At 36.7% G+C, this 19,846-nt stretch overlaps 1 protein-coding gene across 1 annotated transcript in view; it reads right to left on the reverse strand.

Annotated features, from left to right (window-relative positions):
* The window catches only part of LOC106637831 (growth hormone secretagogue receptor type 1-like), a 491,009-nt gene that overhangs the window by 393,809 nt on the left and 77,354 nt on the right, over positions 1 to 19,846 (reverse strand). Inside the window, exon 3 of the mRNA XM_089592447.1 lies at positions 1,418 to 1,526. Coding sequence (XP_089448573.1) covers positions 1,418 to 1,526 — 109 coding nt within the window. The remainder of the gene's footprint in view (positions 1 to 1,417; positions 1,527 to 19,846) is intronic.

Below are 19,846 nucleotides of genomic sequence, written 5' to 3' on the forward strand. Positions count from 1 at the left end.
ATTATGCTCAAAGCGAATAGAGTCATGGCTATTCACTTACGGTCATCCATGTAAGCAGGAGTAGAATGTGTGCTGGATTCAGCTTATGCTGGTGTCGGCCTAGTTTATCTACTATTCAAATAAAATGTAGAACACATGTAGATAAGTCGTCCGTGAAAAAAATGCGAGTACAATAAGGCATAAAATAAGCTTTGGATAACAGATTTTATTATATACTCTGCCAACACTATTAGTTGTAAGAAGTTATAAAACATCTTCTAATTAATCTATGAAAAAATAACTCAAGGTCACCGTAGTTAAAAAGACTTACTTTTTTGGCAGATACTACTTTAGAATTAAAGTAGGTACTAAGACTCTCTATTTTTCATACGATACTAAGACTTCTTATAATAAAAAATGTGTAGTGTAAGCCTGAGCTTAGTAAAGACTATGAACGTTAGTTTTTAAAATCAACCACCATTTATTAACATCTGCACTATTAACATTATGTGTCTATGACACATTAGTTTGCATTTTCCTAGCACTCCCTTCAAATATCTATGAAAACATTTATATTAAATAGAATATCTTGTCTTAAAAAAACGATGAATCACGTGATAAAACCAGTTTATCTGTCGTACGTTTTGGCTAAGACTGATCAAGCGCAGACAGATTTAAAAGTGAGATTTTTATACATCAGTGAAAAGTGAATTAAATTTGTCAGTCGTTAAATATTACAATATAACGTGTTACGACTGTAAATATAATTATTGTATTCTTCATTAAAAATATACAAAATAAATGATTGATTTAATTTTGGAGATTAGCGCACGTAGTGTGCAGGGGTGCAGCCCCCTAGTCTATAAAAAAGTTTATTTGGCTAAAAAATTTTATTATGTCATACATGTCTAGTATTTCGTTTACTTAATAGCACTTTGATAATTGTAATTACTTAAAACAATGTATTAATGCACATTCAATTAACTTTGCAAGTCTATGAAAGTACCTTATCATAAAATGCTCTTTTTTTTCAAACTCTGTCGAATAATGATGTGAATATAAGTGAATCACTTGCAGTTGATAATAATTATGAGTATTAAAGTCTATAAAATGTCTAATAATACTTATAAGCATATCAAAAATAAAAATGTAAAAAACTATAAGTTACTACCTCAGAAATAAAAAATGTTTAATGTTTTAAATTTCAAAGGCATTTAGAGTTGTTTGTAAAAAAACATTCCTTGTTAGTAAAAATGTTAAAATAAAACTGCTTAAGAAATCCCTATATTTTTAATGAATGATGTGGGAGTACTTCATCTTCTGACCTTCTAACAATTAGAACCATTTCAATGTCAGTGAAACACAAAACTTGCAGCTTTTATAATTCTTAACAACACATAATAAGATACGTAAGAAAATAATTAAAGACTTATCTAACCTTGCTTGAAATGGCTTACAAATGGCATAATATCTCTCGGTGCTTATGGCAAGAATAATTAATACTGATATGTAAGAAACAGTGGATTCTATAAATGGAATTAGTTTACCTGGAACAATAAAAGGAAATGTTTCTGTTATTAATTATATTTTTATGATTGTTATTATTTTTTTTTTCTAATGCAAATTAATTTATTCAAATCTCCTAAAGTTCATTAGAAACTTCTTTTTCTGAACTTTCAAACTTTGATAGCTCAGCTGTTTAAGTGACATTTTTGTTATTAATGTCCAAGATAGCTGGAGCTTAAATCTGACTAGGTGAGGGATGATCAAACATTTTTCTTAATTTACTTTGGTCTTTGGCCAGATTACAGTTAAGACTGTGTGGATCGCCTTACATAATTAAAAATAACAATAATTTAGCTAGATTATGTATTCTTGTATATGTTTCTTATAAAAACAGAACAGATTTTCAGCACATGAACATTACAAAGCTAAAAAAAACAATCTACGGATTTAACATAAAGTGACAAGATTTTTTAGAAGTCCTTATGAAAAAAAAAAATGTTAAGTTAGTAAAGGAGGTTTGTCAAGCAATTCACTGACGATTTCTAAACTAAAACAAATATTTTGAGCTCTTACTCTCAGTTTATTTTTTCATTTGTAATAATCAGAAATAAACAAATGTCGTCATTTTTGTACAATATACGTAACGATGTAATTGTAAATTTAGAAACGTTTTTTTTTAATTTTAAAATCCTTAAAGTAAGTTCTAATTTTTAAGCTTAAAATTAAATACAAGTTTTGTCAGGCAAGGGCGTTGAGTAAATCATCGGAAGTTCTTACCTTATCAACAACTTTACCTTGAGACATTTTCGTCTATTATCAATTTTGTAACTAATTGGACACAAAATTAAGAGAAAGCACTTGAAGTTGGTACTTTGAGAAATAAGTAAAGTCTAGATTCATTATAAATCATGAAAAATTGAAGCTTGAAAACTGTAACACGTTAGTTTTTTACTTGCATCTTAGGCTACTTGAATCTTGGTAGGCTTTAAAAATCACGTGGTGCAAATTTTTGTCTTAATTCTCAGTAAATTATGATAAATTGACAGTTTGATCGTGTTGCAAAGTACCAGCTTTAAGTCTTTCATTATTATTTTCGTCAAAATTAGTAATAGCATCAATAATTTATTAAAATCTATTGTAATACAGCTATTGATAAAGTTGAAGCTCCCGCTGACTTACTAAATGCCCTTGGGAGCTGTTAAAAAATCATCGTGTCTTATTAAGAAAAAACTGTGATGTATCTAACAATACTTTCAAATCTCCTGGTATGTTCATATAAAGTATAAATTTATTCTAGAACATGAAATTTCTAAACATACTTTACCAAGAAATCAAGCAAATTTTAACTTGTTTTCTGATTTAGTACATTCAAAAAATAAAATTACTTCTTAAGGCATTCATGGTACAAGGATTGAACTAATATGAAAGCTGCGTACGGTGAAAAAAAAAGATTCTAGTAGAGAAAGGCTTAGTTTGTACATTATTTACTCGATGGAAGGAGAAAAAAAAAAGAATAGTAAAAGTCAGTTGTCTCTTTAGTGACAAACAATATGAGCAGATTAACGTTTAACTAACACTTGAGAGTCTCCAGATTTCAGTATCAAAAGCGATAGAGACATGTTGGTGGAACTCCCAAAATATGGTTTCTAATTTTTCTCATCGATTTTATCCATAAAAATTTAGTCCAACCAAGGTTATATTACTCAAATCCTAGCGCATCCCAAACGCCTCGTAGTTAAGCGAACTTTGACTATAACGCTCCAACTTGGATCTTCTCTACTTGCTGTTTGGTCCCTGAAACTATTACCTAAGAGTGAGCTTTATGTTCGTTGGATAGCAAAATATCTCTAAAGAAGAACTAGGCTTCATCGCGTATCACACACTCTAAAGACATCTCTCTATCTATTCACCTTTCTCTTGTTCCCAACTACTACAGGTGCACCACCCTTTTTATCTGGCTTTCGTAAGTCTCACGGTCATTAGTCTGACTTTTATCAGTTTAGATTAAAGATTTATGCGAAACAAAAAAAATTATTATGTTGTGAAATATATTTACAACACTGCGTAAAAAGCAATCAATCCTGTACTTCAAAGATATTGATTTTTGTTTGTATGGGTTACAAAAGGCTGCATAAACATCTGAAGAGTTGTTTTTCCTGGCTGGCTGTTGTACAGAAATCTGCTCTGGTGGCACCAATTTAGCTTAAAAAGTGGCCATAAAATCCCAAGTACATTATACTATTGCTGGACGTCTTCCAGAATGTTGCTGAAGACGTTAGCGATCGGAAAGCCTAATTGTTGGTGGCCCTCGTTAACCTTGGTAGTTTGGGATAAAGTTCGATGTAAGTCGCGTATTCCTTAAAAAACAGTGTCATCAATAGCTGGGCTACTCAGCTGCTAAGCTTCCAGCTTCATGTTTCATGCACTGTTGATAAACGACTGTGATATTCAAAAATTTGCTTGGGGTTATTTTGACCAGACGTACTTATTTTTATCGCAGGTAGATTCAATCTTCTTTCTATGCTACCTAGTAGATCTTACTTATTTCAAGTAAAAAGCTATCATATTTAAGCAAAACTTAAAGCTTCTTTATTGCAACTAATTTTTTTTAAATAAAAACTGAACTAAGACCATCTAGAAAGCCTCAAAAATCAGTATGCAAAATTTTAGCAAGACTGGTTGAGTATTTTTCACGGTGAGCGATGACAATGGTTTGTTGCAGGGCGGTCCCTGCCCCAGTAGTTTCCTGTTACTTTGTTGGGCCGGAAAGGTACCCACTAATGCGCCGAACTCGCTAATGGCCCTAAGAAGGGCCGATTGGTACTGAGGAGCATCAGTCTACGGCCAAATGATGGTCCCACGGGAAATCGTCAGAGTCCTCGCAAGCAGCTTTCGTCTCACTTGACGGAGTCTCTCAGGGTCCCTCAGTTCGAGTAACTGTGCCCTAAGTAGCATGGTTCTACCTCGAAGGGTCTCGGCGTGCGGAGGGCCTGCAGGAGGGGGGCGTAGTATGGGTCGAGTCGGCTACCTATTCCCTGTTGGTTCACCTAAATCTTAGGGAACTTCCCCTAGACGGTCATGCGCACCCAAGGACGATGCCGTGGAGGTTCTGTTTGACCTAACGGCCTCTCAGGTAGGGTGTTCTCTCTGATGGTGTGCCCAAAGGGGGGTGTTGGTGGGTGAAACAATCACCACGCTGCGTGAACGTATGGCTGGCTTAGCTTGTCGTCTTCTGGTATTACCCAGGGTTCGCTGCCTGTCCAAACGCTGCCTCTTCCGTGGTAGCTTCACGGTGGACGTGGCGAGAAGCTCTCTAGAGTTGTTCTCTGGTGTGCCAGAGTAGAGTTACCTTAACAGGGTTCCAGCGTCAAGATCCTGGGTGGCTGCCAGAGACTTGAAAAAGGTCTCAGTATCGAGATCCTGAGTGGCTGCTGATTCCATCAGTGTGGTGTTCAAGATTCCCCCAGGAAGAATGGAGAGGCCAAGGTAAATGAGAAGAAGTTGTGTTCATAAATAACCGTGGTCGTTTATTTCTTAAGGTTCCTAGTCAGATTGCTCCTAAGTATCGCTGGTTAAGGGGTGACGGTTCGATCGTTAGCTGGTAGGTCCAGCTGGCCGATAGTGACCATGCGCCACAGTGGTTAGGAACCGACTGACCTGAGGCCCCAAAAGCGCCCTTTTAAATGAACCCTGCTGTGACTTCACCGATGTTACGGTGGAGGGGGTAACAATCGTGCGGAAGTGTTTAGTGGAAGGGGTAAAACTAAGTACCAAATTCCCGGGAGTCCAAACGATTGCGTGCGATTGTTTGTTTTGTGGTGAGCAATCCAAGCTCACATAAATTGTTAGTGGAATTTATGCTTATTTCTAGGTCTTAGGTTATATCTGGTAGGTCTGAAGGACTCTGGATCTTGCGCTGTGATGATGGGTTGTCTGTCTTCCGGTATTGAATTGTGACTGTTCCCCCTTGGCTGGTTCGGTGCTTCGTTGTGATGAGGGATTGAGGACTTTTTGGTAGTAAATGTGGGCTTAACGTCGTGTGGGGCCTTAGCAGTGTCCGGTGTAAAGGTTATTTGATAATGTTCCAGATGCTGCTGGGCGTAAGCTGGTTTCATCTGGCTAATGTGCACCTTTACGGTGTTATCGTTTTTTTTTATAAGGTATGTTACAGAGTTTGTTATTCCCTGGATGTTGTATGGTCCCTTCCATTTGGATGCAAATCCAGCGTGGAAGCCGTCAGAGGCCCTTCACAGGTAATGGGTACGTAGATGTACTGGATCGCCTACGTTATATGTTCTGCTTGGTATTGAATCATCGGCGTACTTTTGTTGATATTTTTGTTAGTTCCTTACGACTTGTTCGGCTCTCTCCACCTATGCTGGTTCAGGTATTGCTGAAGGTTGAAGATTACACTCCCCTGGACGTTTAATGTCCTGACCCGTAAGCACTCTACCAGGAGTGAGGCCAGTGGCTACGTTTTTTCGACTTCTTAGTTGAAATAGAATTCGTGGGAGTTGTAGATACTAATCCTTGTGATTTTTTCCTTGGAAATAAAGCTGAAGTTCCTTTTTGAGTTCTTGATTTCTTCGTTCAGTAGGGTTTGCACAAGGGTGATATATGGATGTTGTCCACGGGATGACTAGCCACTGTTCGCATGCTTGTTGCCACCTTTTTCCGGTATGTAAGGGCCCATTATCTGACAGTATATACCTTGGATATCCCCAACGCGAGAAAACCTTATTAGTAAGGATTCTCATTATGTGTCGGGATTCTGATAAGCTGAGGGCAAACGCTTCTATCCATCTGGAAAAAAGGTCAGTAACCATGAGGATGAACCTCTTTCTCCTTTCGCTGGTGGTGTAAGGTCCCATGAGGTCGATGGCTAGGGCATCCGAAGGTTCCTTGGGTTGGTGGGGTTTGAGCCCTGTTTGCGGTTAATTTGTCCCTTTGGCACAAGCGCAGATATGGCAAAGGCATACATGGTTTATTGCATCATTCCGTAATCCTGGCCAATAGTAGTGCTTCTGAATGGCTTGAGTTGTTATATCAGCTCTGGGATGGCCGGAAATTTCTAAATTATGGCATTCGTACAGTATTCGGACTCGTGCAGCCTCTGGTACTATTATTTGCCATAGCTCTGCTTCTTAAGTGCGGTGCCACAGGGTGTTGTTGCTGATTTGATGTTTTTTTAGGAACCCTCGTTCTCTTTGGGTTAGTTTGATCTTCCTTGATAGTCCTAGAAATCGTTTGGCGATCCTTTGACGAATTTTATCCTCCTGTTGTGAGGTTCTTATTTCATTGTCGAGGCCTTGATCGTTGATGAGGTATACAGTTGGCTCCATCGCTGTAGGGCCTTCCCCCTGGAAAGGTGGTGGTAACATCCGGTGCTTATTGACAAGTTCACCTGGATGTTCCTCTGCTGGTTGACGCGACAGGGTATCGGGCAGCTCGTTATTCTTACCCAGAACGTGTTTTATTACAAAAGAAAACTCTTGCAGTAACAAGGCCCACTTTGTAAGCTTGTCCCTTGTATCCTTGAACTTTGATAGCCACGGAGGAATCTTCTGTCAGTCCTTAGTGTAAATGGTTTTTCTTCCAAATAGTGAAGGAACCGTTTTATAGCCCATATAATGGCTAGACATTCTTGTTCGTTACAATGGTACCTCCGTTCGGCTGGGTTAAATTTTGCGCTGGCGTAGCTGATAATATCCTTCCACCCGTCCACTCGGTCATGATACAAGGCTGCTCCCATGCCCAATGCTTTCGCGTCTGTTTGCAGAATGAGCCTTTTTTTTGGATTTGGCCTTGCTTGCTTTAGCGGCCAAGAAAGGGCCAACTTCAGCTCATTATATGATTTTTGTGCTGCTGCGGTCCATTTAAATCTTCGTTTTGATTGTAGAAGATCCGTGAGAGGTGAGAGTATGGTAGCTAAGTTGGGGATGTATTCCTGCAACCAATTGCATGATCCTACAAACGACTGAAGTTGTTTTTTGGAGATAGGGACAGGGGCGTCCATTAGTGTGCTTAGATATTCAGGTTTGGCGCTGTTCCCGTCCGCTGGAACGATGGCACCTACGAATTCAATCTATGACTTTGCAAAGAAGCATTTGGTATCTTTTGCCGTAAGATTTTGTATGCTCAGTCTTTTAAGAACTTTAGTAGTGTGGATCAGGTGGGTTGGGAAGTCCTTTGAGAACCACAGTATAACATCCATATAGGCCTTGTAGAAGACGGCGATGTATCCAGTGAGAACTTCTTGGATGATGAACCTGACGAACGTTCCTGGTGCTCCCTTGAGACCAAAAAAAATGACCTGAAACTGATAGCATTCTTTTGAAAGTGTGCTAAAAGCCGTGTAGATTTTGGATTCTGCTTCCATGGGAATCTGCCAATACCCAGAGCCAAGGTCTATCTTTGAATGGATCGTGGCCTCCCCAAGATCTTTCAGTGAGTCCTGCATTTTTAGAATGGGTTGGGCTACATCTTCCGTAATCGAGTTAAGTCGCCTAAAGTCAATGCAGAAACGGAATCTCCCATCCTTCTACTTGACCATTACAGTTGCATGGGGATGTGCTTGGCTCAATAATCCCAGCACGCAGCATTTCGCGGACTTGTTCGTCAATTTGCCTTTTTTTTTCCTCTGAGTAGTTGTAGTTTGGAAGTCGGAATGGTTGTTGGGTCATCATTCTTATGCTGTGTGCTATAATTTTGGTTTATGGTGGTATGCCCCCTATAGGGGCGAAGACCTTAGCGTGTTCCTGTATAATGTTGCAGAAGGTATCCAAATACTGTTTAGGATACTCGTGATCGAGATGTAGGTTGGAGATGTCAGGTATGGAGTGATGTAGTGGTTGTCTAGCAAATGGTACTGTAAGCCTGACGTTGTGTCCAAAATAGGGCACCCTCCGTGTGAAGTCGATAATAGTGTCCTCTTGTTTGAGCCAATTTAAACCAAGAATAAGAGAGCTCCTTAGCTCCGGGGCTATAAGGACCTGCATCTCAAACTGCCTTCCCAATATAAGACAACTAATCTTCGTCTTTCCAGTAATTGTCATTTTAGATCCATGGGCTGCCAAATTTGCCTCGTGTTTGTTTGCTTGTACAGTGGTCGTTAAAAAAACGTGTTTTTGGCTAATATAGTTTTGAGTTACAGCCATATCCAATACTGCCAGAATGTCTTCCTCTCCCATGTTAACAGTTACTTAAGGAAGGAGAGGACTGCCAACGTTAAATTGATTTATTGCCGGCCGTCCATTGGCTGGGTAAGAGCCGCCGGTGATTTCCTCGCCTCTCTCCAGTTTTCCGAATGATTTCGCCGGTTCTTCAGCACTGGGCAATCTTGGTAAAGGTGGTAGTCAGGACAGTACCAACATTTAGGAGAGTCCTGGCTAGTCTTTTTATTCGTATTGCCCTTTAGTTTATCATCTTGAGCGTCTTTCCTTGCCTTCTTATTTGTCACCACTTCTTCTTCCTCGTCTCGTTCGACTTCTAAGGCTTTCGTGAGGAGTTCTGCAAAGTCTGCAAAGGTGTATGCTCTCAAGGCTCTTCTGATGTTTGGAGATAATAAATTAAGGAGTGTTCCTACACGTGTTACTTCAGGTTTGTCTGGCCGGACGCGCTAGTACAGCATGTACTTGTGTTGTAAAAACGGGCCGATGGTCTCTCTTTCTCCTTGTCTTGTGCCGTATAGTTGTGCTACTAGAGCCCCCTTTATTGACAGGTTTTCAAATCAGTTGTTTAAGAGTTTTTGGAAGCGAGCCCACTCGACTCCCATACTGCGGTAGCACTGCCACCATTCTCAGCTTCCCCTTTAAGCCCCTTTTCGATTGTGCTGACACGTTGACCTTCTGGTATATTGAAGGCCACAATGTATTCATTGCAATGAGTAAGGTATGCCGCGGGATCCCCGTGGTCACAGCCCTAGAACTCTGAAAGCGGCGAGCGGTGCATGAATAACGCCTGTACAAAGGCCTCCCAGTTTTGAAATGCGGCAGGTATTTGCTGGTTATTGGCCATCACTTTTCTCGGAGTCTGCGAATGAGTTGGATTAATCTGTTGTTCGACTACTTGCGTGACTTGTAGCTTGGGTGAGAATGGCTCTGCCGACATTCTGTGCTTGCTTATATGGGTGCTGAGAGGCAATAGTAGGGGTACCAGGTTACCCACGTTTAGGATTAATGCTGCAAATGCCACTGTGTGTTTATCCACTTCCAGAAGTGCGTTGTCTCGTGTTCTGCTGCTTGAACAAAAACGTGTGCTTATGGGTAATCGTTTGGTTGGCATCTTTTTACTAGCTCGGCCGTGGATTCGTCTGAACTTCTGCTTAACTCTGGCCCCACGTCGAGCGCCACTTGTTGCGGGGCGGATCCTGCCCCAGTGGTTGCCTCTTCCTTTGTTAGGCCAGAAGGGTACCCACTAATGCGTCAAACTCATTGATGGCCCTTAGAAGGGCCGATTGGTACTGAGGAGCGTCAGGCTACGGCCAAATGACGGTCCCACAGAAAATCGTCAGAGGCCTCGCAAGCAGCTTTCGTCTCACTTGACGGAGTCTGTGAGGGTCTCTCAGTTTAAGAAACTGTGCCCTGAGTAGCTTGATTTGACCTCGAGGGGTCTTGGCGTGCGGAGGGCGCGCAGGAGGAAGGCGTAGTATGGGTCGAGTCAGCTTCCTCTTCCCTGTTGGTTCACCTAAATCTTAGGGTACTTCCCTTAGACGGTCATGCGCACCCAAGGACGACGCCGCGGAGGTCCGGTTTGACCCAAGGGCCTCCCGGGTGGGGTGTTCTTTCTGATGGTGTGCTAAAAAAGGGGTGTTGGTGGGTTGAACAATCACCACGCCACGTGGACATATGGCCGGCTTAACTTGTCGTCTTCTGTTATTACACCGGGTTCGCTGCCTCTCCAAACGCTGCCTCTTCCGTGGTAGCTTCACGGTGGACGTGGCGTGAAGCTCTCTGGAGGTTTCCTCGGGTGTGCCGGAGTAGAGTAACCTTTACAGGGTTTCAGCGTCGAGATCCTGGGTGGCTGCCAGAGACTTGAAAAAGGTCTTGGTATCGAGATTCTGAGTGGCTGCTGATTCCGACAGTGTGGTGTGCAAGATTCCCCCAGGAAGAATGGAGAGGCCAAGGTACATGAGAAGAAGTCGTGTTGGTAAATAACCGTGGTCAATTATTTCTTAAGGTTCCTAGTCAGATTGCTCCTGAGTACCACTGGTTGAGGGGTGAGGAACTGACTGACCCGAGAACCCAAAAGCACCCTCTTAAATGGACCCTGCTGTGACTTAACCGATGTTACGGTGGAGGGGGTAACAATCGTACGCAAGTGTTTCGTGAAAGGGGTAAAACTGAATATCAGGTTCTTGCAACTCTACTATATATATGTAAGTAAAAATTTTTTGTACAGCATAAACGCTTAGAAATGATTAAAATCTTACAAGATATAAAACTTTATGAAACGAGTCATCACTCAACATCAACTACGTTTTGATATCCGTGTAACACACTATGGAAGCCTACTACAAACTTTTACTCGTTAAAATAACTCCATAAAACTAATTGCAGGTGCAGTTCAGTAACATTGTCAAGTTAGAACAAAAATATAACAACTCGTGTTGTAGTGGTTAAAAGCTAAAACTTTCTTTTAAAGCGGCTTTGCTGTTATTTCTTATTCATAGTATAAAAATAGTTCTATTAAAGTTATTGTTATTTTAAATAATCTATGACATATAAAAAGTTGTTATTAAACTTCTGTAAAAATTTTGAGTTGATTGGTTCAGTAATTTTTTAAATTTTTGCGAATATACAAGAAAAGCTATTTCTTATACTATGGTAAGATAAGGTGAGCATTGCTTACAAATGTTTACTAACATACGCAGCTTTTTTTTTATAGCCATACGATAATCAGGAAAATACTGAGGCATCATTTGAAAAAATTTTGGCTGTTAATAGAAAATTTAGTATCAAGGGTTACCATTCATTGGTAGAAGACGCATTAGTATAAGAAAAAAAAAAACCAGGTGTGGGTCGTGGGACCCATTACAGATGTGAAATGTTGAAAAATATCTTATTAAACTCAGTAGTATTTGATTGCCTATGATAAAAAAAAAGTTTTTGTCCGATAAATGGCATTGACTCCAAGCTTTTTTTGCAGCCCAAGAGATCTGCAAAACACAAATCTCCATTTTATATTTTTGTATTAAAAAAATTCTTTTCTTATGAATTTGTATTTGTATCAGTAAATGCTATAAATTAGGAAAAAGCAAGTTGTGTTTCTGTTTTCTTTAGTTTATTAACATATAAACAACGAGAACAAGAAAGAACAATAATACAAGGTAAAGAGTATCCACACTGCCTACCTACACAAAGGTACATACATTAGTTTAAAAAATGTTCGCGTGAATTACTCTCTCTGTCTCTATGTCTCTTTTCAGATTTAAATACCTGTTAACTGTGCATAGTTGCGGGCGAGCACGAATTTCGTAAGGTTGCGTCTTTATTAAAGATAAGTTAAGAAAGAGTTTGAATAAACACAACCAAAGAAACATAGAAAAATTTTGCATTATGGTCAACTATTGAGATTTTAAAATAATGCTGTCCACCGAAAAAAATGTAAGAAAAAATGACAATAATTCTAATGTTATTGAGTCATATTCTACATGCACAAAATATTAAGAAAAACAATGTAAAAGGCCTACCTGTAGTCCTGTATGAGTACAATAGTAAGAGAGCGAGCATGACAGCAGGCGATCAATGGCTTTTTCCATCTCACTTACATTTACAGGTACTGCAAAAATGCCTTTTTCACTTTTTTCTTAACATTTTACTATAGTCAAAACAAAGTTTAAAGTGCTTATTAATAGAAAATTTTTCGTTCTACATGCTGGTATTTTTATTTCTCTTGTACATCAGACCGTTAAAAGATCGGAGCAAAGCGAGCTCTTACATAATTTTGACATTATTAGACCCCTCAAAAATAATCATAACTATTTCTCTTGAAATTTTCAGGTGCAATTGTGTATAATATAAAAAATTTCCAATCATAGATAAAATTTTTAATTCAGAAATTTCTTGGTTAGAACACATAAACAATAAGAACAAAGATTGAATCGGCTTGCTGCATAGCACAATCGATTAGGTCCTGGACTATCAATCCGAGAGATAGAATTCGATTCATGGAGTCAGTATGATTCGAAAACTTTTTTTACACGTGTAAACCATATAATATGTATCATATATGCGTACGTATGTGTATGCTATTTGTACAATACATATATTATATTTAATTATCATACACTCTTGTATATAGCTATATATGTACACGGGTAGTACACTTAACAAACAAGAGAGGGGTTGCAGTAAGAGTGCCAAGAAAAAGACAGAGAGCTGAGCCGAGCCAAGCTGAGCCAAGCTAAACCAGAGATCGTGCCATCGCACAGTCGTTTCATCGCGTCCATCGAACTCCCAAGCGTGACAATAGATGTTTGAGATCAAACAATTAGAAAAAGTTATCTTTCATAACTTTTTAGAATTTTTATTAGTATTTGCTTCTAAGACAACATTTATTTTGAACTCAAAAATGTCTTTAAATTTTAACAGATTAGATGCCAGTTTTACTTGAATACGTCATTGACCAATTTAGCAAAAATTTTGTTTCACTACCACCACTAGTGGCAACGCTTTAATCAGATAGCCATTCATGGTAGCTTATGAAAACAAACTATTTTGTCAGAACCTTGATTCGTCAGAAGAAAAAATAGATGCAGTAGTATCTGTGCTAATAAAAATAAAATATGTACATCGAGAATAGCCTACAATAAAAAATATAAACAGGAGACATATTCTTATTATCTTGTATATCATGAATTGCATGGAGCTTTTCAAGCAACCATCGCCACCTTTTTATCATTGACATCACGTTTATTACAAACAGCTCCAATACCACCTTTTCTATGTTCTTACTAGTCTCAGCACGGCCATCACTGGTAAAAAAATCTGAACCATCATTACCAACATTGCAAGTAGAACTTGCTACATCATTGCAGCAGAAGCAGCAGCAGCAGCAGTCACTTTTGTCTATTCAGCCCTTACCTAAAAAATTCGAGGAGTGTCCAATAAAAGAGAAAAATAAATGAGAGTTAACTTCTGCTTAAACAGCAGAAATTGAAAATAAGGATGGGTGAGATGTTTCAAATGATAAAGGAACAATTGCAAGTCACTGAACAAGTCAAAAAATTAGAAGAAAATCGTTTAACCACCACTCAAGTAAAGAAAGCTATGGATGCAAATAAAAGAAAAGAAAAAGACTAAATTTTAAGAACAAAGAAAATAATTTGAATGTGAATAAGAAGTTGAATAATATACATTCACTCGTTATTTTATAAGTATAAAGAAAATATAAGTCATCATGTGACTGTTTTAGTAAATTTAATTCATATGTCTTTTTTCTTTTATTGCCAAGTCTTCTATTCTGACACAATTTCAAACATATTTTAAGTCCTACTGTACCACATTTTAATGACTAGGCGACTGACCTAATTGGCAATTCTTGGCAATCATACCAACAACTTACTAAATGAAGAATTAATAAACTCCAAGGTCTTACTGTTCAGTCTTTTATTCAGTTGACAACGTTTCAACTGCACTTAAGGCAGTCCTTTTAAAGTCTTAATTATGTAGAGCAACGTCCACTTAATATTCAATAAAATCTATATATGCTCTAATATAACCGACTGGCTTTTAAGCTGTCTTAATAACGTCTTCAGAAAGCTTCAGATTATATTCAGATAGCTTAAAAGCCAGTCGGTTGTATTAGAGCAGCAGATAAAATTAACAGCAGCAGTCAAGGTTTTCGAAAATAAAGCTGCACTCTTAAAATCAGCAAGAGAACAAAAACCAGGCCTTAAGAATAAAGTTTCGAAGTACCTTAGTATAAAAAAGAAGCTATTTTGTAGACAACAGACTTTAATAAGTGATTTGATGTGAATATACAAGAGCGCGTAACTTCCGAGATTGGAAACATAAGGAAAAAAGTAGTACATTTTTATTTAACTTTTTTTATCTTACATTGTTTGTAAGAACTTATTTAAATTAACAAATGAATAAGTTGAGTGCCCTAGTGCAGTGCCTGAAAAATAGAGTGCTTGCTTTTCCGCTCATTTTTTGTAGTGAGTAGTTATTTTTTGAAACGTTAAACAGATGAAGTTAATTATGTCACCTATATATATGTGTCTAATTTATATATGTTGGTTAGGCTAGACTATATAAACATAACTAGTTAAAATTATTTAGCCACAGATGGCGCCTCACTTTATTTTTTAGTCAAACAGTGTCAAATCTCAAATGCCAGCAGCAGCAACTGACAGGATTTAATTTGGAGCAAATCCAGGTACTTATCGTTAACATGTGAGGATTCTCATCATTTTAACGTTAATGATGCAGTTGTTTAGGCTAACATACTGTGTATTAAAGAGTAAACGCTTAGGTGCTGAGGCAAGCGTATATTTTTCCAGTAAAAATGTATGCACTCAGAATAACCTGAGTTTGCAGCAACTATCTGCTAGTTTCATAAGTTATTTGTATTTGTACATGGACACACACAGTTTAATGTGCTCTGAAAAGCTTACCTGATGGTCCACGATGTGGCATAGTTAGTTAATACCCAAGTGCTTATTATTCATTTTTTAATTATTTGTTCATCATTTTTTAAGGTATCATTAATATCTCAGCAAGAGCGCCATACATTATAATAAGAGAAACGATACACACCTAAAGACAGCAGCTGCACATTCTGGTCTAAGAAAAGTAAAAAATTCTGCTGCAGATTTCTACTATCTCCAAGAAAAATCCATTGTCCAAAAAAGCTATGAATAGGATCAACCATCAACCCAACACAATTTCTAAGCATACAGTTAAGCAACACCAGAAAACGCTGGATTTTTACTCGACAAGCGTCGCTTTGGCTCCCGTCAAGACGCAAGACCTGGCTCTTGCATAAGCAAAATATATGCTTTTTTTTTAAAGTTTTTGTACAGATCAGAAAATCAGCTACTGCATACAAGATACGTTGATAAGGACCTCAAGATAACGGGTAATGAGCTGTGAGAGATCGAGTTATACTATCGTAAGGCTCAACTCTTAAAATTGGCTGGTTAACCAGACTCTCAGAATAACTTTGAGGAAGCAATCAGTAGAGTGAAAGAATCTGACAAAAAAAAGTAGCCTTCCTCATGTAATTATTAATGCTGCTGAGGACATTAGACTAGGAGATTTTATCATTGTGGAGAAACCATGTATTGTTTTTTCTAATGCCAATATAGCTAAGTATACTTCGTAATTTTTGCATCTGAAGAATATTCTGTTCTAAAAAATGTAAAAAAAAGCTTTAAAAAATTATGTATATCCTGAGAAGAAGTGTACCATAGTACCTTATGACATTATTTCTATTTTCTCGTAGTTTCCTGTTAGAATTTTCCTAATCCTGCAACATTATCAAAGAGGCTGGCAGCATAGATAAATGAGCTAACCAGCACAGAGGCTACCATGCATAAGTACTTGTGAGTGAAAAAATTGTTTTTTAATAGTATAATATGTCATAGATACCACACCACTTATCAACACTTTTTTATTGCAAATTTTTAACGTTACTATAAACGATGTTAATAATATGTTAAAGGAATGTGCTACAAGTTTGACTTTCATCATCCAGTCTCTTTATTTATTGGTCAATTACATTTGTTTAAACAAAATCTTGAAAATCTGGTTGCGAATAAAGATCCGTTGTATATTAGAGTCTTTCAAATTTATTAAAATTGTGGCTTCAAACAAATAATCAGTGAATATAATATTTGGTTTACATCTTTTAAGTTAAAAAGCATGGTTAAACAATGTATTGATTAAATACAGGTTTAAAATGGTTGATTAATACATAGAAATAGATAACCTATTGAGTAGTATCTATTCTGGATCAAGGTGTTGCAAGTACATGTTTCAATCGCATTACTCTGAAAATTTTTGTAGATTTACTAATGTACAAGGTTTTTTTGTCAAAAACTAAGGTCGTAAAATTCTTGTATACCTGAACTTAACAACAAAATCACTTCGAACCTTTTCTAAAAATTTGCAATCAAACCCTATGCCTAATCTTTAAAGCAACATTAGATGACTCTGATCCTTAAGTGCGTAGCTTGCTGAACTTTGAAATTCTCATGCTAAGCATGCAGGTCAAGTTTGGTTATGCTTTTATTTATTTATTTAGAATTTTACCATGCCCAAAACTATCTGTAAGTTGACTTTAACTACTGCAAAAATCAGCCTACCCTGATTTTAAGCTTCCTGGATTTTAAGATTCTTGCGCCATAAACATAGATGCAGTTTACAAATGCTTCTATGACAGTCCTCTATTCAATTCAGGATTTTTAAACAACGGTAATTATTCGTATGATAACGTCAAACATGCCAACAATTTGAACAATAAACTATTTTATGTCTAGTGAAGGTATAATTCCTTTTTTCTATTTGACTAAGAGAGTGTACGGTTTGATAGCCAGAAATTCGTTATCTTACATTATTTATAGCGATCTAAGTCCTAAAATAACTAACATTGACGAGGTGGTACATCATAAGTGGAAAGAATTTTTGAACTAAGAATAACAACGTTTTATAATTATTCTACCTAGAACTTTATATGACAGTAAAAATACACAAAAAAATGTAACGAAGAATTTTCAGCCAAAAATCGTCGCTTTACTTGTTATCTATAAAAACATTGTGAAGTCTTATGATAAGTAATATATTACTTATTGCATTAATATTACAATAAGTAAGCAAGGTTGGTCACTGTCTACGCACTCTTAGCACCAATAGTCGTTGGGATCCTGAACTACCCTGCGGACTCAAAGAATCTTCCAGATTCGCATAGGACCTGGCCTTGTTTACACCTCAGAAGCTAGAAAATTTTTTTTTTTTCACGTGGTTCTGTGCTAAGTATATCGTCTTTGAATTCTACTCCTAAAGAAAAACATAGTTAGTTCATTATCTAAAAATGTCAACAGGTAGGTACTGTTTACGTATTTTTAATAATCGGTTCTTTTTTTCCTTTAGAAATGAATGAAGTTTTAATGCTTTATTTCACTACGTATTATATAGTATATTGTTTTAATAAAAATCCGTAATTTACATATCTGGTAAAATTTTTCGTATCTTGCAAGAAAAGTAAACGACGTAGGAAGTGATGGAGTAGAAACAAAAAAAGATATCGCTTGTATGTTACAAAAAAAACGTGGAGTAACTGGATTTGACGAACAATGAGGTAAACAATTTTTTAAATAGCTAGCAGAGAAAACTTTTACACAGTATATTATTTAACATGACCATCATCAAACAATTTTACTTACTTACGATCAAGAACTTCGGTGCAAGTGGCCACTTGATACCTAACATTGTTAATTAGTTTTGTTATTGGCTAATTATTGCTATAAATAATTCTTGAAAGATAACACATAAAATATTATTTATTAAGACAATGAAGAAAAATAGAACAGCATTGATTAAGTATTTCCTAATGCACCAAACACTAAATTCATGCTGGAAAAGCAATTAATTCCAGTTAATATTTGTCATTGTCCTTCAGGGCTTACTCTTTGATTATCCACTAAACTATTTTACGTAAAGCTAAGTAGTCTCCATCTCTGCAACAAAACTACAGATCCTATTTGGTTTTGGATACTTTAGTATTAGCTATAGGTTTTAAAAATCAGTGTCTTAATAAGAAGAGTGTAACTATGGTACTATTTTATACTGCAGTGGGCAGTAATAATGTCGATTAAGGCCTGGACTCTTTTAATACAAGAGTTGGTGAAGAGAGAAGTGATAAATCAAAACTAAGATTTCTCATTTGTCATTAACAGAAATGTTGCAAATACTTTATCTATGAACAATATGAACCAACACTTCTGAGCGATCGTTTGTAACTATCATCTTAACGATATAGACTGAGCCTGATGAGGTTGGCGTTAAGACCAACGAAACGTTGCTTAAACTAACTCCTGATTTTTTTAAGTTTTCATTCGTACTCCCAAAATTAGCTCTTACTGATCGTGTGCTTAGGCACTGACTCTCAAGTCATCATAGAAACAACTGAGAGCAGAACGACATGCTCAACAAACGGCATAATCAACTCTTCTGTCCACAACTTGCAACTGGTCTGTATGCTTTACAGTATCTTTAATTAATGGCACATATCCCCTTTATTTTTTAAACATATTGACGTTATTAAAAGCACATGAGAAGATACTTGAATTGAAAATTGTAAGTTAAATTCAAAGTTATAACGTAAAAAGTCTTTTTGATGGCCTATAACAAGCAAATGTATATATTCAGAGCAAAAAATTCTATCATTAAAATATTGTAAAGTTAAGAGCAAAATTGGATAGTATGTAAGATGAAGCACCTCATCGACGTCATTTAATCCAAGAGGTAATTGAAATTTAGTTACAGATTTTGTCAAATTATAAAATGTGATAAATAATTCTTATTACAGGCTGAAGACAAAAACTATCGTATTGGTACTAGTTCATCTCCACCATCTTCAAAGTATGATCATCGTGGATCCTAACGCCCTCATACACGATCTACGTATTGACATTCACCTCATGCATTTAAATATTTGTAATGTACTACTTCTGCCCCATGCCATACTAAGTGTTGCCATAGTTTTAGTTTAATAAGCTCCTGTCTTTAGTAAACATATAAACAAATTTTACATATGCTTCATTTTGAAAGATATGTAATCAATTGCTGTAATTGTGTGTGAGAATGGTACTTTTTTTTTGTTCTTCTTATATTTGTTTGCATTGACAAACTGATTTTTAAATCTTATTTAACTTTGGTATTGAAAAAATGCTTATAAAGTTTCAAGTTCCATTCAAGTGACGTTTGGCAGTAAAGTCCCACTTTTAGCCAGGTATTATTTTTTATCCTTTAATCTACGTATTCTTGTATGATTCGTATTTGAACTCATGTGAGCAGTATAAAAGGCTTTTTAGCACATAAAGTCCTAATTTTTGCCATCTGGACAGTACAGTTAGTAGAACTTGTTCAAAAAAAACTTTTTGAAAATTTAAGTGGAGTGAAAGACATCAGAGAAAAAAAATGAGTATTGAAGATGATTGAAAAGATTTGAAGGATCATTATATTCAAACAAACGATATTTCTCCTCTACAATGACTTTACTCCTTTTACATCCTTTTTGTAGTTATATCAGTTATGAAATACATTAATTACAGGTTTTTCTTACTTAATACTTCTAACACTTTTTTGTACATCCTTTCAAGCCCTTTTTATAGTCTACAAGAAAATGAAAGTTATTA

The sequence above is a fragment of the Copidosoma floridanum genome, unplaced genomic scaffold (assembly GCF_036245765.1).
Source record: "Copidosoma floridanum isolate Cflo_tuat_1 unplaced genomic scaffold, Cflo_Japanese_pri ptg000017l, whole genome shotgun sequence".
NCBI classification, from domain to species: domain Eukaryota; kingdom Metazoa; phylum Arthropoda; class Insecta; order Hymenoptera; family Encyrtidae; genus Copidosoma; species Copidosoma floridanum.